The sequence below is a fragment of the Carcharhinus amblyrhynchos genome, chromosome 11 (assembly GCF_965287045.1).
Source record: "Carcharhinus amblyrhynchos chromosome 11, sCarAmb.v2.hapA, whole genome shotgun sequence".
NCBI lineage: Eukaryota > Metazoa > Chordata > Chondrichthyes > Carcharhiniformes > Carcharhinidae > Carcharhinus > Carcharhinus amblyrhynchos.
This window is the reverse complement of record NC_137334.1, coordinates 83,328,803-83,347,263: the sequence shown is the minus strand read 5'-3', so window position 1 is coordinate 83,347,263 and position 18,461 is coordinate 83,328,803. Positions and strand designations below refer to the sequence as shown.

Genomic DNA, 18,461 nt, shown 5'->3' with positions numbered 1-18,461 from the left:
GGAAAGATATTCCTGTTAGATGCATTGGCTACGCTAAATCTTCCCTCACTGTACCTAAACAGGTGCCGGAGTGTGGCAACTAGGAGGTTTTCACAGTAACTTCATTGCAGTGTTAACGCAAGCCTAGCTGTGACACTAATAAATGAACATTAAGCAATGGCAGTGCTGCTGCTTCATTTCCTTGACTTTTAGTGGCTATCACTTACATTTCTTAACACAGTATGTGAGATTTTCAGGCCTTTAATGTTAATTTTACAGTTAGTTTTCTCCCTTGTTATGCCAGTCTGTCTTGATGTTGGTTCACACTTTCTGACAGAAATGAGAAAATTGTAACTTTTTGGGCTCTATTTTGGACGCTCCAGCTGTTGAAAAGCAAGTTCAGAGTTTCCAGTGGCCCCAATAGCAGGGGGGGGGGGGGGGGGGGGGGGGGGGGGGAGAACGAGAGGGGTGTGGGTGCGGCAGAGGGTCGCAATCAGTCTGGGGAGTGGTTGGGTGGATAATGGGAGACAGCGATGTGCGTGAAGCCATCACTCCTGCTTTTCGCTCCCGGGCCACTTTCTCTGCTTTCTGCAGCCCGGAAGCGATCGGACACAGGCATGTCTTTACAAAATTTTTCCCAACTGCGCACGGGCAGTTCAGAGCGCTGATCGTGTCAGGTATGCTAAGCCTCGCCCACAGCACAATTCAGGCCCGCAATTTTTTTTTTCCAGGCTGAGCAGACATGGGGGCACCTGAAAGCAGATTTCCAAGTCAGATCGGAATTATGCCCAGATTCAGCACTTAGAATGAAAATGGTAAAAATCAGGCCCTTTAACATAGGAACAGAAAATGTTGGAAAAACTCAGAGGCCTGGAACATTCCCGGCTACCCTTCAGATTTTAACATTCATAGGAACCAATAGAATAGACAAGATCTAAAATGACATGAACATACATAAAAACATATGAGTTAGGAGCAGGTGCAGGCTACACAGCCCCTCAGGCCTACTCCACCATTCAATTAGACCAAAGCTGATCTGATTGCTACCTCAATCCCATATTCCCACCTATACCTGATAGACTTTTGATAAATATGGCAGTGAAAGGTTATCTAGCTCTGCCTTAAAAATATTCAAAGGCTGAGTTCACTGCCTTTTGAGGAAGAAAGTTCTAGAGACTCAACGTGCTCTGAGAGGAAAGTGTTCTTCCTCATCTTTGTCTTAAATGAGTGAATCATTGAATCCCTGCAGTGCAGGAGAGGCCATTTGGCCCATCAAGTCTGCACTGACTCTCTGAAAGAGTAACTTACCCAGGCGCATTGCCCTGCCTTATCCCCATACACATTGCCCATGGCAATCCATGTGACCTATACATTTTTGGACACTAAGGGAAAATTTAGCATGGCCAAACCACCTAAACTAAATAGCTTTTGACAGTGAGAGGAAGCTGAATGCCACACAGACATGGAGAGAATGTACAAGCTCCACACAGAAAGTGACCCAAGCCCAGAATTAAACCTGGATCTCTGGAGCTATGAAGCAGCAATGCTACCTACCATGCCACCATGATTCCTTATTTTTAAACAGAGACCCAAACAAATCTCAGGAAGTTTGCTTCTACTCAATGACAATGATTTTAATCAGAGTAGAAGAGGCACAAGCACTGGCTTATTTACGATGCAAATGGATTTTATATTGGGTGATGAGGGGATCACAGGAAGGGCTTTAGTTGGACAAATAACATCAGGTTCACTCATTCAGGGCTTTAAACTGAATGGGGTGGGGTGGGTTCTGTTGCACAGGAAATTAGAAGGGGGAAGTAAGAGTGCAGGTTAACGATTTGGTGGATGGTTACCAGACAATAAAACAGAGACAGAACAGGTGAATGTCTTTATGCACCAAGGAATTAGAAAAGAGGGGGAAAATTACCAGTTGAACAATTGTAAAAGCTTTGTCTCTAAGTGCACAAAGCATTTGGAACAAAATTAGTGAGTTAATGGTGTGAATAGAAACAGAAGAGTATGATTTAGTGGCAATTACTGAGAAATGGTTACAAGGAGGCCAGGTGTGGGAGTTGAATATCTAACAGTACTCAGCATTTTGCGAAGATAGACTGAAAGGAAAAGGAAGGGAATCAGTGCTGTATTGAGGAAATACTGTAACCACAGGAGATCAAGATGCGAATCAGTCTGGGTAGAAATAAGAAATAGTAAAGGAAAGAAGGACTTGATAGGTGTAACCTATAGGTCTCCAAACAATCTTTCTGCTGTGGGATGCAGTATAAACCAGGAAATACTGGGGGCAAGAAAGATATGGTAATAATGGGCAATTTTAGTATGCCTCATAGATTGGAAGAATCAAATTGACAAGGGTAGCCTGGAGGCAGAGTTCACTGTATGCATTAGACACTTTTTTTTTTTGGAGCAATGTGTTGTGGAACCAACCAGGGAGCGGGCTACTCTGGGTTTGATATTTTGTAATGAGGAGGTTCTATGAGAACTCACAGTTAAGGATCCTCTAGAGAGTAGTCACTGTAGTATGATTGGATTCAAAATTCAGTTTGGGGGTGAGAAAGTGGAATCTCATCTATTGTTCTGGAATTAAACAAAAGAAATTGCATTGGCATGAGGATAGATTTGGCATGAGTAGTATGGGTAGGAAGGCTAAAATGCAGGACAGCTGATGAGCAGTGGCTTTTGTTTAAGGAGATACTCAAGTCCTCAAAACAAAAAATGTATTCCAGTGAGGAAGAAAGAAGGTAGGGGAAGTTTAAAAAAAACACCCATGCTTAAACAAGGAAGTCCAGGATAATATAAAGACAAAAACTAAGATATACAATATTACAAAGGCCAGCAGCAGGATAGAAGATTGGGCAACTTTCAAACATAAAGGGATACAAAAAAAGCAATAAAAGACAAAGTAAATTACGAAAGGAAAACTAGTGCAAATTATCAAGAAGGATAGCAAAAGTTTCTACAGCTATATAAAAGGGAAGAGAGTCACTCGGGTGAATGTTGGTCCCTTAGAAGATGAAATGGAAGAGTTAATAGTGGGGAACACTGAAATCGCAGATATGCTAAATCATTACTTTCCTTCAATTTTCACGTGGAGGACACAAATACCGTTCCTAAAGGAACTGGTAAGTCAGAAGTAATAGAAAGGATAGAACTTAGAATAATCAACATTGATAGAGAAAAGGTACTCAGCAAATTATTGGGATTGAGAGCAGGTAAGTCCCCTGGGCCTGATGGCCGACATCCTAGGCTATTAAAAGAAGTGGAGGCGAAGATAGTGGATCCATTGGTTATGATATTCCAAAATTCCCTGGACACAGGAAAGGTGCCAATGGATTAGAAAAACGCTAATATAACATCCTTATTCAAAAAGGGAGGGAGGCAAAATGTGGGAAATTATAGACAACTTAGTTTAACATCTGCTGTTGGAAAAGTGTTAGAATCAATTATCAAGGAAGAAATATCATGACATTTGGAAAGTCAAAACACTATCCATCAGCATGGTTTTATGAAAGGCAAATCATGTTTGACTAATTTTCTAGAGTTCTTTGAGGATGTAACAAGCAAAGTGGATAATGGGGATCAAGCAGATGTAGTATATCTGGACTTCCAGAAGACATTTGATAAGGTGCAACACAAAAGACTAATTCATAAGGTTCAATCACATGGGATTGGGGTAATTTACCAGCTTGCTTAGATGACTGTCTTCTTTCCATTAGCCAGAGTTGGGACAAATAATTTTTTTTTCTGGATGGCAAGAAGTAACTTGTGGGATGCCACAGGGTTTGGTCCCTGGGCCCCAGCTATTTACAATACATATTAATGACTTGGGTACAGGGATAGAAGGCTCTATAGCCAAATTTAGAGATGACACAAAAATAGGCAGGACAATAAGTTGCAATGAACATAAGAACATAAGAAGTAGGAGCAGGAGTAGGCCTTCGAGCCTGCCCTGCCATTCAATAAGATCATGGCTGATCTGAAGTGGCTCAGTTCCACTTTCCTGCTTTCTCCCCATAACCCTTAATTCCCTTGCCTACCAAAAACCTATCTACCAGTGACTTAAATATATTTAGCGAGGTAGTCTCCACCACTTCAATGGGTGGAGAATCCCAGAGATTCACCACCCTTTGAGTGAAGAAGTTCCTCCTCAACTCCATTCTAAACTGGCCCCACCCTCCTCCTCCTCTTCTCTCTCCCCCCCCCCCCCCCCCCTATCTTAAGGCTGTGCCCTCTAGTCCTGTTGTCCTTTCTGAGCGGGAAGAATCTCTCTACCTCTACCCTATCCATCCCCTTCATTATCTAATATGTCTCTATGAGATCCCCCCTCATCCTTCTAAACTCTAACGAGTACAGACCCAGTCTATTTAGTCTCTCTTCGTAGTCTTCAATGAGGAAATAAGAACCTTACAAAGGGACAGGGAGAGGTGAGGAAAGTAGGCCAAAATGTGTCAATTGTAGTTTAACATGGACAAGTGTGAGGTCATGCATTTTGTTTGCAAAAATGGGAAGGTGACTTATTATCTAAATGGGGAGAGATTTTGGGGTGCTCCAGTGCAGAGGGATCTGGGTGTCCTCATTCATGAAAACTAACATGTGGGTACAGCAGATAATAAAGAAAGCAAATGAAATGTTGGCATTTATAGCTGAAGGAATAGAATATGAAGGTAATCAAGTATTGTTGCAACTATACAAACATTGGTGAGGCCGCACCTGGAGCATTGTGCACAGCTTTGGTCTCCATATTTGAGGAAAGATTTAGCAGCACTGGGGGCAGTTCAGAGGAAGCTCACTAGATTGATTCCAGAGATGAGGGGTTTGTTGCATTAAGAGAAATTGAACAGTTTAGGCCTATACTCTGGAATTTAGAAGAATGAGGGGAGATGAAATCGAGGTATTCAAGATGATAAAAAGTATAGATATAATAGACATGGAGCAGATGCTTCTGCTGGTGGAGAATTCTAGGAGGAGAGGTCATAGTCTTAGAATAAGGGGTAACAAATTTAAAACAGAGTTGAGGAGAAACTACTTCTCCCAAAAGGTTGTGAACCTGTGGCATTCGCTATCCCAAGGTACAGTGGATGCTACAATAGTGAGTAAATTTAAGGAGGAGTTTGACAGATTTTTAATTGGTAAATGGCTTGAAAGGCTATGGGGAGAAGGCAGGAAAATGGGGATGAGGAGCATATCAGCCATAATCAAATGGCAGAGTGGACTAGATGGGCCAAATGGCCTAATTTTGCTCCTATATCTTATGATATTATGAATTCAGTCAATTCTCTGTTGAAGTTGGCATTAACAATGAGAATGTAAATATTTTGGAAATGTGAAAATACACAGACAGACAGAAAGGGAATATTGCTACCATCAATTATTATCCTCCCAAGATGATAATGGGTGGCATGGTAGCACAGTGGTTAGCACTGCTGCTTGACAGTTCCAGGAACCTGGGTTCAATTCCCAGCTTAGGTCAATGTCTGTGTGGAGTTTGCATATCCTCCCCATGTCTGCATGGGTTTCCTCCGTGTGCTTCAGTTTTCTCCCACGCTCCAAAGATGTGTGGGTTAGGTTGATTGGCCATGCTAAATTGCCTCTTAGTGTGCTGGGATGCACAGGTTAGAGGGGTTAGTGGGTAGGGATGGGGGATAGGGCCTGGGTGTGGGATTGTGGTTGGTGCAGACTTGATGGCCTGAATGGCCTCTTTCTTTACTGTAAGGTTTCTATGATTCTATAGCGTGATTTTGAATTTTAAACAAAGATTACTGAAGGAGGGATCCCATTTCTAACTTCATAACACACAAAGCTTGAAGTACAAGTTACAGCATCAGACATTTTGTCCTTATCAAACTGACAAGAGAGGCTCTTCCCGCTCAGAAAGGACAGTAGGACTAGGGGGCACAGCCTCAAGATAAAGGGAGGGCGGTTTAGAACGGAGTTGAGGAGGAACTTCTTCACTCAAAGGGTGGTGAATCTCTGGAATTCTCTGCCCATTGAAGTGGTGGAGGCTGCCCTGCTAAATATATTTAAGATGCAGGTTGATAGGTTTTTGATAGGCAAGGGGATTAAGGGTTATGGGGAGAGGGTGGGAATGTGGAACTGAGCCACGACAGATCAGCCATGATCTTATTGAATGGCGGGGCAGGCTCGAAGGGCTAGATGGCCTAGTCCTGCTCCTATTTCTTATATTCTTATGTTCTTAAAAGTGAATGTCTTTTCATTATTCAAGACCAGTTGCAGCAGCAGCACGGTGGCACAGTAATTCGCACTGCTGACTCTCAGCGCAGAGGGCCTGAGTTTGATTCCTGGCTTGGGTCACTTTCCATGTGATGTTTACACATTCTCCCCGTGTCTATGTGGGTTTCCTCCAGATGGTCTGGTTTCGTCCAAAAGACATGCTGGTTGGGTACATTGGCCGTGCAAAAATTTTCCCTCAGTGTACCCGAACAGGTGCCAGAGTGTGGCGACTAAGGGATTTTCAAAGTGACTTAATTGCAGTGTTAATGTAAGTCTACTGGTGACACTAATAAAGAAATAAACTTTAAGAAATAAACATGAATGGTTGTTGATCAATGCCTTGCATCTTACCATCTCGTCTGTTCAGCTTGGCAAAGCCAGGACTGTGACTGCTAGACAACTCGGAGGAGGAATCGAACACCAACTGAGGCAAATCAGACACCAAGTGATCATCACAGTTATCTGCCAGACGAAGAAAAGCATTAAATTTCAATCAATTAGCTGCACAATCTGTTTCTGCTGTTTGCAAGCGCAGTAGAGAATCTTAACAAAGCCTTAAGAGACCTAGATGGTCGTCAAGTGAAATTACTGACATATTGTGAACCAAGATCTGCGCAGTTTATAAGACAATGGGCGTATAAATAGCTCTCACACATATTAAAATAATGTAGCCGTGTGTTTGTTTTGGACGTTTCCCACTTTTACTTGATTATTTTCAGCCCTTCCTTAGGTCTGCCCAGCATCAATCGTCCCCATACCCCCCTGGCACACACTGCACTACACTCCAGAACAAATAAAAGGCTCCTGCAGCAGCCAATGACACCCTGCAACTAGCCAATAAGTGAACAAGATTGGAGGAAGTTAATTCATCTTATTTCCCTCATTAAAATGCCATGCTTTGAACAAATGCTATTCTTTAAACAGTTCAGCTAAGATAGAGGTCCCACTGTATGAAATGGGGAGACTACCCTTACCAACCTACAGCACAATATAACCATTAAGATGCTGCACCAATGGAACAAGTCAAAAGTGTTCTTTAATTTACAGCAATAAATTAAATACTGATTTCAGAATGAAGAAATTAAAACTATTGTCTATTTCTGTCTTGGTGGCACAGTAATTAGCACTGCTGCCTCACAGCACCAGGGGCTTGGGTTCAATTGCCGGTTTGAGCAGAGTCCGCACATTCTCCTCATGTCTGCGTGGGTTTCCTCCGGGTGCACCAGTTTCCTCCCACAGTCAAAAGACGTGCTGGTTAGGTGCATTGGCCATGCTAAATTCTCATTCAGTGTACACAAACAGGTGTCGAAGTGCGGCAAATCGGGGATTTTCACAGTAACTTCATTGCATTCTGAATGGAAGCCAACTTGTGACTAATAAATTATCTTTAACTTTGTTTAGAAATGCATTGTGTGCACATTATTGAATCCTTACAGTGCAGAAAGAAATAATTCAGCCCATCGAGTCTGCACCAACAACAATCCCACTCAGGCCCTATCCCAATAACTCCAAATATTTATCCTGCTAATCCCCCTGACACTAGGGTTAATTTAGCATGGCCAATCAACCTAACATGCATACTTTTGGACTGTGGGAGAAAATTGGAACATCCAGAGGAAACCCACACAGACACGGGGAGAATGTGCAAAATCCACACAGTCGGTCACCTGAGGCTGTATTTGAACCCGGGTCTCTGGCAGTGAGAGGCAGCAGTACTAACCACCATGGCACCGTACATTAGGAGACACATTTGGGGAAAATTAGTGCATAGGTGGATGGCTCGAACAGTTGCCCAGGTAGCCTCCACGAGCCTGGAATAACTTAGAAAAACTGGCACTCGGGAACTCGCAAGGCTTCCTTCATCTCTTATACAACCGAGGAATTCATTAATAACAATGCTGTAAAGTGCTGATGTTCATCAGATCATAAATATTCACCACACTCACAGCTTCTGTCATGACAGATGGCTTCTAGTGCACACATTCATTCAAAATGGGTAACAGTTTCAAAACAAATTATGCTGATTTATTTCATCTGTAAAATGATCTTAAATTGTGTCATCTTATAAAGTAAAACACATTGAGGAAAGCATAAGTATAATGGAAATAAATAGCTTAATTTCACTCCAATATGCTGCTTTGTAAAACTTTCTTTTATTTTGTTGTTCATGTGTGGTGTGGGCATTGCCAGCTAGCCCACCAGTTATTGCCCATCCCTAATTACTCTTGAAAAGGTGGTGGTCATCTGGTCCTCTCCAGTCCTTTTGGTTTCAGATATTGATGATGTGGAAATGCCGGCGTTGGACTGGGGTAAACACTTCTTACTGTGTTTCAGATATTGGGCAGGATTTTACACGCTAGCTTGAGCGAGACCTGAAATCCCTGCCCAAGGTCAATGAACCTTCCTGCTGTCCACCCCTTGCCCACTCCAATTCCGTGATGGGAGCAGCTGTAGAATTCCGAACATCAAGTTCTCATCAAGTTATTATGGAAGTAAGACAGTCAGTTATCTTAGTTATCGGGGTGGCACAGTGGTTCAGTGGCTAGCACTGCCGTTTCTCAGCGCCATGGACCCAGGTTCAATTCTCGGATTGGGTCACTGTCTGTGCAGGGTCTGCATGTTCTCCCCGTATCTCCATGGGTTTCCCTGGATGTTCTGGTTTCCTCCCATAATCTGAAAGTCGCGCTGGTTAGGTGGATTGGCCAGGCTACATTCTCACTCAGTGTACTCGAACAGGCGCCGGAGTGTGGCCATCTGCTTAGAACATAGAACATTACAGCGCAGCACAGGCCCTTCGGCTCTCGATGTTGTGCCGACCAGTGGAACCAATCTAATGACCCTCTAACCTAAACTATTCCAATATTATCCATAAAGTACAGCTAGATAGCTGGGATTGTGCAGCTGGTTAGGTACTGGAGTGCAACCTGGCCAACCCAATAAGAACACAGTCTCAGATGATGCGATTGAGTAGTTGGAAGGCAAACAATCTGTTGTGGCAGTCTGAGAGGAAATCCAACTGTCTGGAAACTCATTGTGGGAGGAAGCAGTAAGTGAGCCCTCAGGGTGGGCTGGAGCTGCTGTTGAGGGAAATGAGAGGCTGAATCCTCGAAGAAGAGGAAGGAAAATCCCTCATGAGGAAGCTTTTAGAGTTTATTTATTATTGTCACAAGGAGGGCCTACATTAACATTGCAATGAAGGATTTGATTTGATTTGATTTGATTTATTATTGTCACAAGTATTAATGTACAGTGAAAAATATTGTTCCTTGCGCACTATACAAAGCATACCATTCATAGAAAAGAAAGGGGAGAGAGCAGAATGTAGTGTTACAGTCATAGCTGGGGTGTAGAGAAAGATAAACCTAATGCAAGGTAGGTCCATTCAACAGTCTGACAGTAGCAGGGAAGAAGCTGTTCTTGAGTCGATTTGTACGTGATCTCAGACTTTTGTATCTTTTTCCCAATGGAAGAAGGTCGAAGAGAGAATGTGTGGGGTCCTTAATTATGCTGGTTGCTTTGCTGAGGCAGTGGGAAGTGTAGATAGAGTCAATGGATGGGAGGCTGGTTTGCGTGATAGATTAGGTTACATTCACAGCCCTTTGTAGTTTCTTGTGGTCTTGGACAGAGCAGGAGACATACCAAGCTGTGATACAACCAGAAAGAATACTTTCTATGGTGCATCTGTAAAAGTTGGTGAGAGTTGTAGCTAACATGCCAGATTTCCTTAGACTTCTGATAATGCAGAGGCGTTTGTGGGCTTTCTTAACTATAGTGTCAGCATGGGGGGACCAGGACAGGTTGTTGGGGATCTGGACCTAAAAACTTGAAGCTCTTGACCCTTTCTACTTCATTCTTATTGATGTAAACAGGGGCACGTTCTCCTCTACACTTCCTGAAGTACTGGGATGATGGTCGTCTTCTTAAAGCAGATAAGGACCTCAGATTGTTGTAAAGCGAAGTTATCTGTGAATACACCCTCCAGCTGATCCATGCAGGATCTGAGTGCAACTCCAGATACCCCATCTGGCCCAGTCGCTTTCTATCGGTTGACCTTTGAGGAAGCTGTTCTGACATCTGCAATGGTGACCCCTAGATACTGGTTCATCCAGTGCTTCCAGGGTGGAGGGCATGTTTTCGCTGACATCTTGTTCAAAATGGGCAAAGAATGCATTGAGCTCATCAGGGAGGGGGTGTTGGAGCTGGCGATTTTACATGCTTTCATCTCGTCGCCAGTTATATCTTGCCATAGCTGGCGGGTGTCTGTGTGGCTAGCCTGGGACCCTAGTTTGGTCTGGTACTGTCTTCTGGCATCTTCGATGGATCTCCTTCGATCGTATCTGGCTTTCTTGTATAGGTCAGGGTCCTATGAAGTTACTGTGAAAATCCCCCAGTCGTTAAACTTTGACGCCTATTCGGGTACACTTAGGGGGAATTTAGCATGGCCAATGCACCTAACAAGCAAGTCTTTTGGATTGTGGGAGGGAACAGGAGCACCCGGAGGAAGGGCAGACACAGGGAGAACATGCAGATTCCACACAGACGGGGACCCAAGCCGGGAATCGAAGCCAGGTACCTGGTGCCGTGAGGCAGCAGTCTTAACCACTATGCCACCATGCAGTCAGAGATCATAGTTTTAAAGTCTTTTTTTGTGACTCTCGGTGATCCCTGGCATCTGTGTTGGTTTCTGAGAAATTTGTCTTGGTTGTGAATGATTTAACATGCAGTTTGCAATGTGTATAAACACAGCTTGCCTGCTATTTCATGTTCACCTCATGTTAATTCTGAATGTTAGAGAATGGGACAGATAGCATTGACTTTGCTAACTCTTTTTTTAACTTGGCAGTCTGGTCACCTCAGGGCTGGTCTCCCCATTGCAGGAAAAGTCTCGGTGGCAATAGGTGGAGCCCTTGAATGACCATTTGTTGGTCATTCAAAGGCCTTAATTGGTCCGTGGAATGCAGGAAGATCCACGCCTGACATCTGGCAGGTAAAATGCCTGTGGAAGTGGGCATTGGTGGACTTATTTTACACCCCTGCCCACCTTACAACCCTGCCTCAGCAGGAATGTAAAGTTTGTCTCTGTCACTCTTATTTGAATTATGGGTCTTAATCACTGCAGCCCACAGATGTCCTCAATGAGGAGTTTGTTTGCCTTCTTGTTTTCAAATGAATTGCTTTTTCTGAATCGATACAAGATTAGATGCTTCAGCTTGAGGTTCAGCAACTCATTAACAAGCCAATTGATCTCCCTTCTCCATGCTCATGATATGATCTGCACCAATGAATGTATTACTTCCTAGCAAGATAACATAGACAATAGTACCTGTAAATTTTGTATTTAATGAGCAGTGTTCTATGAGTATTGCCAGAGGAAAATAGAACAAATGATTGCTTTCTAATCTTGTAGATGGGGAAAGACTAGCATCAGGCTTATGATGTAGATGGGGGAAAAGGTGGGATTTTCCCAAAAAAAGTGTTGAAATTGTGTAAAAACTGGAGTAAATCCCACTGTTTTTCAGTAAGACTTTCCAAACAGATCTCCCACGCTGTTCATTGCAAAGGGCACTAGGGTGAGTATCACTAAAGATCAGTGAGTGGGGCATATTCCCACTGGAGAGGCTGGCAACATAGTGCTGAGCGGGACACTGCGCATGTGCTGATCTGTCAGGATGTGGAGATGCCAGAGTTGGACTAGGGTAAACACAGTAAGAAGTCTCACAACACCAGCCGAACTTTCCACTCACCTAACGAAGGAACAGCGTTCCGAAAGCTTGTGGGATTACTATCAAATAAACTTGTTGGACTTTAACCTGGTGTTGTGAGACTTCTTACCGTGTTTATCCGATTTCTGAATGCAGTGATCGGCGCATGCGCAGTAGCCCTGCACTGCCGGTGTCCCGATCACTGGTCAGCCCTGGGACCCTGCATTGCTGGCAGTGGGACCAACATCCACCCCTACCCCCATCACCCAACCTTTAGCCTCCGGATGTGTAAGGGCCAGCCTCAACACACACCTCCCCCCCCCACCCCACACCCCCAGTCTGCCTCGATTACCCCTGGAATGTAAGCTGGAAGTTTCTCATCCCACTCACCGTGGGAATCATAGCAGGCGGGACAGAAAATTTGGCAGACCTTTTAAAGGTCCGTTGACCTCCAGTGGGAATTTCCAGTCTTGGGATAAGTGCTTCCAGATAATCACTCGCATGATTCCCCATTTTTTTCACCTCTTGGCATGCTACAAGATATATTTTTGAGAAATTTTGCTGTGGACAGACAGAGAAAAGGCTTTCTCTTAAGTTATTAAAGCAAAGGAAGGGTTAAATAATTTATTTCTCACGGAATTGTAATCGTGTTAAACACACGTCACCATGCATACCAGAACACACAAGAAGTTTATTTCTAAAGATGTAACATGCACTTAGAGGATAAACAAAACAGATCACTTATTTAAACATTGCAGGCGTGAAGCATTCTCTCTTGGGTCAATAGACACAATGCAGGTTGGAGTTTTCTAGCATTTTCAGACAAGATTGTGTCAAGTTCATGTCACAGTTTATAATTCTGCAGGGCGGCACGATGGTTTAGTGGTTAGCACTGCTGCCTCACAATTCCAGGGACCCAGATTCAATTTTGGCCTCAGGTGACTATGTGTGTGGAGTTCACACATACTCCCAGTGTCTGCTTGGGTTTCCTCCAAGTGGTCTGGTTTCCTCCCACAGTCCAAAGATGTGCAGGCTAAGTGGATTGGACATGGAGAAAAGAATTGTCCCTTAGTTTCCCCATATATGGCAGCTAAACAGATTAGCCATGTGTGGGGTTACAGGGATAAGAACAAAGAACAAAGAACAGTACAGCACACGAAACAGGCCCTTCGACCCTCCAAGCCTGTGCCGCGCAGTCGTCCAACTAGACCATTCATTTGTATCCCTCCATTCCCAGGTTGCTCATGTGGCTATCCAGGTAATTCTTAAACGAGGCCAGCATGCCTGCCTCCACCACCCTACTTGGCAGTGCATTCCAGGCCCCCACCACCCTCTGCGTAAAAAACATCCCTCTGATATCGGAGTTATACCTCGCCCTTCTCACCTTGAGCCTGTGACCCCTCGTGATCATCACCTCCGACCTGGGAAAAAGCTTCCCACTATTCACCCTATCTATACCCTTCATAATTTTGTACACCTCTATTAGGTCTCCCCTCATTCTCCATCTTTCCAGGGAGAACAATCCCAGTCTACCCAATCTCTCCTCACAGCTAAGATCCTCCATACCAGGCAACATCCTGGTAAACCTTCTCTGCACTCTCTCTAAAGCCTCCATGTCCTTCTGGGGATGGAATGGGAGAGTGGCCTGGGTAAGATCGCCTGTCAGAGAATCAGTGTAGAATTGATGAGCCAAGTGGCCTACCCCTGCAATGAAGCAATTTTATGAGGTATGATGAACGTCCCTACTTCACGGTCTGCATTGGCTTCCTTTTCGAATCTTGTGCTGGACTAGACATGGTTTACCGCCTGGTCTCCCAGATTGACCCTAATAGAATAATGAGACGTTGGCTACCTCCAGCCAGTTTCAGCCATGTGACAATGCAAATGACTCGATAAACCAATGACAGATAATGGGGAATGAACTCTGGCCATTCACAACTTCTGCTGATAAAAGATTCCTTCACAACCCCACTCTGCTAGATTTCAGGTTTGCAGGAGCCAAGTCTGGGGTGACCACTATATCTGAGTCTCTCCAAGTGATCTTGGTGTATCCTGATTCTCGTCAATGGACAATCATCCACAAGCACATTTATGTTTTAATGTCTTCAGAGAGGCATGTTCAGACATGACGTAAAGCTTGTCTCAATAGAAACCACAAAATATGTCAACTTGTTTGCCTGGAGTACATTTCATTCAGCTAAATTGTCCCTTACATGCTGTTCTTTGAAATCAAGGTAAAATGTTGATCTTTCTGATAGGTTTTACGGGCGTAGGACACAGATTATCTACACAGATTATCGATATCTGGTTTTCCTCTCCTCACAACATAATTTAAAAAGAAGTAGGGGAAGTTAAATCAGTTATTGAAAATTCTTGTTCACTTACATTATGCACATTATATCTCCATATTTCACAAGAATTAACAACAGAATAACAGACCTGTCACCTGAGGAGAGACTAAGTCAACTGGGATTATAATCGCTGGAGTTTAGAAGAGTGAGACGGGATCTCATAGAAACTCAGAAAATTGTAACAAGGTTAGAAAGGATAGATTCAAAAAGAATGTTGCTATCCATCTGAAGCTGTAGCATATGGGGGCTGGTGGACACAAATAGTATGTCAGCCTCTGACTGCATGTGTCTCCTAGTGGCAGCGTCACCTTGGCTGAGGTGGGGGTAGGATAGATGGCAGTAGGGTGATGGGGAGGAAGCAGCTACTCTGGGTCCCCACAAAATCACTCTGCCGTCTACACTCAACTCCTCTTTTTAGGATTTGGTAGGTCTGGAACTGTTCCGATCTGTCTTTATTCCAACTGCGAAGGGCCTTTTTTTTACCTTCACTGGCACTAGATGTCTCTGGATCCATGTCTGGAGTTGCTGGGCAGAAATCAGTAGGGTATCCAAAAAGTTCTGGGTGTTTATGATCTCTTGCGGCACTGCCAGTGGTGAATTGCTCTGCAGTAAGGCCAGGTATCTGTGTTTGATAGCTGAGTACCCAGTCTGCGCTGGAATGAGTATTCATAGGCTGCTAACAACAACACCCAACGTTGAACCCTGGCTGAGGCATTGGGAGAAATGACTACCTCCTTGACCAAGCCCAATAACAGTTTGTGATCCATAAAGGATATGAAGTGCCACCCACATACATACTGGTGAAATCTTTTCACTTCCTATACACCATCACCAAACCATCCTTTTCAATCTGGGAGTAACATCTCTCTGCATCTGCCAAGGTCCTGGAATCTGTTCCGTTTCACCTCCCATCTTCCAAAGGAAAGGTTGCTTAATGCCAGCGTACAGGAGCAGAAAGGTTACCTGTAACACAGTGGTTAGCACTGAGGCTTCACAGCGCCAGGGACCTGGGTTCGATTCCTGGCTTGGGTCACTATCTGTGTGGGGTTTGCACATTCTCCTCATGTCTGCATGGGTTCCCTCCGGGTGCTCCACATTCTGAGTGACGTGCTGGTTAGGTGCATTAACCTGAACAGGCGCTGGATTGTGGTGACTTGGGGAATTTCACGGTAACTTCATTACAGTGTTAATGTTAGCCTTACTTGTGACAAACTTTTAATAAAACACAAAGGAGTGCTATGAAAAGGCCAAAAGCATCATGGAATTCATGACTGGGCAAATTTCTTTTGATGTGGGTTAATTTAATCGGGTCCAGGTCATGCAAGAGAAATCTCCAAAAACCTCAGGAATATTTTGGTTGCAGGATTTAGTACCTGATGAATTGACTGCTCATGTGTGCAGCGTGTATTTTTGTAGAATGCTCGAGTGCCTTCCCTGATTCACCCAAAGGGAAACACTCCTTTTTTATACTGATAGGTTCCTATAGCAACTGCCATAACTGAAGAAGCTGCCCAGGAAAGTTTTAAAACCACCTTACCGTAAAGAAACGATGAGCAGAAAAATCCAATGAACTGCTTTAATCTTCTCGTTTTAATTTTCCATTTCGAGTGGCACTGAATCACGGAACATTATTAATTAATTTGAAACTATCCAGAGAAGTATGACAAGTGATAATTACTCTTAGCTTTGGAGCACTGCCACTTAGTTATCTCCAGGAAGTAATTTATGTGAAAAATACTGAGTGACATATCAACAAGATTTTATGCGGTTTCATCAAGCAAGGGGTCGAACGAATGCATCGTTGCGAGTTAAACCACAGATGACTACGTAAAATATATATTTATATTTCTATGCAGAATAAACAAAAAGACTATCATGCTCCAGAGCCTGCCCTTTTCGATTAATTTCAGTGCCACATACTTACTTTCTTTTTATTTGCTTCTTTCAATCTGATTCCCTCTTGCATCAACTTACGCTTTTCTTCTCAATGGCTTTACAGTTTAACTTGGTATGCAGATCCAGTGAAATCCAACTGCCTCATTTGGTATGTCCACTATGATTCTCACCAACTTTTACAGGTGCACCATAGACAACATTCTTTCTGGTTATATCACAGCTTGGTATGGCCACTGCTCTGACCAAGACCACAAAAATACTACAAAGGGCCATGAACGAAGCCCAGTCCATCATTCAAACCAACCTCCCACCCATTGACACTGTCTATACTTCCTGCTGTCTCATAAGAGCCGCCAGCATAATTAAGGACCCCATGCACCCCGGGCAGATGGTCTTCCATCAGGAAAAAGATTCAAACTTCTGAGGACACATACTGACCAACTCAAGAACAACTTCTCCCTGCCACCATCAGACTTTTGAGTGGATCTACCTTGCATTAAGTTGATCTTTTTCTACACCCTAGCTATGATTATAACACTACATTCTGCACTCTCTCCTTTCCTTCTCTATGTACGGTATGTTTTGTCTGTATAGCTTGCAAGAAACAATACCCTTCATTGTATACTAATACATGCGACAATAATAAATCAAATCAAAATGTTTAACTCCTCTTCTACCCAGAACCCCCTCGCTGCCACGCACCCACCTCCCCCCATCAAAAATATTGTAATTGTATATCACATTGGAAAAAAAAACTTGTTAAGACATAAAGTTGCTTTTATTCTTTAATGGGATGTGAGTGTTGGTGACTAAGCTAGTATGCATCGCCCATCCCTAAGTGCCCTTGAGAAGGTGATGTTGACCAATCTTTTTGAACAACTGCCATCTATTGAGGTGTATCCACATCCACAGTGCTGTTAGGGAGAGAGTTCCAGGACTTTGACCAATGGACAACGAAGGAGCAATTATATAGTTCCAAGTCAGGATGGTGTGTGACTTGGAGGGGAACTTGCAGGTGGTGCATCAGCTAACTTCCTCCTTTGCGGTGGTAGAGGTTGCAGGCTTGAAAGACCCTGTAGAAGGAGCTTTGGTGAGTTGCTGCAGTGCATCTTGTAGATGGTACATACTTCTGTGATGGGGGAGTGAATGTTGAAGGTGGTGGATGGGATACCGAGGACTCTTTTGTACTGGAGGATGTGAGTGTTATTGGACCTGGACTCAGCCAGGCAAGTGGGGAGTATTCCGTCACATTCCTGGTGGGGCTATGGTGGGGGAGGGGCGAGTGATTATATAACATTTCTAAGTGAAGGAGTTGGAATAAACTTGCTCATCAATATTTTTCCTGCAATCTGCCTCGATTGTCACAATCTTAAAATTTCCAAGTCTCCCCTCCCAACATAAGACAAACTCCTGATGAGTCAAATCCCAGAGGAGCCATCTTCAAATTCAGGTTAAGCAGAGCTCTTCAATAGCCAAGGAGGCCTAATTTTCCATGTGAATGCATTTTCATGTAACCTGAAATGACCAAACGCAATATACACTGTACCATTTTTTAAAAAATGTGATATGACTCATTTTACCATTTATTGCTTTCTGTTTTTTAGACACTCCTTAAAATCCACTCTTTGACCAAGCTTTTAATCATCTGACCTAACATTTCCCCTTGCGGCTTAATATTAAATATTCACTGTATAATGTTCTCAAATCCAACTGCCTCACGCTTAACTCATTTTCTCCCCTGAACATCCTCGCTGTCACACACTCGCCCCACCCCACCAAGAATATTTAAATTGTTTATCACGTTGGAAAAAGAACTGATTGTGAATACATAAAGTTGTTTTTATTCTTCCATGGGATGTGAGTATTAGGTGGCATTGTGGCACAGTATTTAGCACTGCTGCCTCACAGCGCCAGGGACCCGGGTTCAATTCTTGGCTTGGGTCACTGCCTCAGTGCACTTTCTCCCCTTGTCTGTGTGGATTTCCTCCTGAGGCTCCGGTTTTCTCCCACAGTCCAAAAATTGCATGTCCTCAACCTCTGTAAAGCACATTTCATTCTGTCACAGAAGCTAAATAAAGCCATGATGTGGAGATGCCGGCATTGGATTGGGGTAGGCACAGTAAGAAGTCTCACAACACCAGGTTAAAGTCCAACAGGTTCATTTGGAATCACAGAATGTTCCTTCTTGATCAGGTGAATCAGTGCCACTCACCTGATGAAGGAGCAGTGTTCTGAAAGCTTGAGATTCCAAAGAAGCCTGTTGGACTTTAACTTGATGTTGTGAGAC

The 18,461-nt window shown here is 43.6% G+C and overlaps 1 protein-coding gene across 1 annotated transcript in view; it reads right to left on the bottom strand.

Moving 5' to 3' along the window:
• LOC145350299 (contactin-associated protein-like 5) overlaps positions 1–18,461 on the bottom strand; it is a 644,548-nt gene that overhangs the window by 562,177 nt on the left and 63,910 nt on the right. The window contains exon 2 of the mRNA XM_080199493.1: positions 6,577–6,687. Coding sequence (XP_080055619.1) covers positions 6,577–6,687 — 111 coding nt within the window. The remainder of the gene's footprint in view (positions 1–6,576; positions 6,688–18,461) is intronic.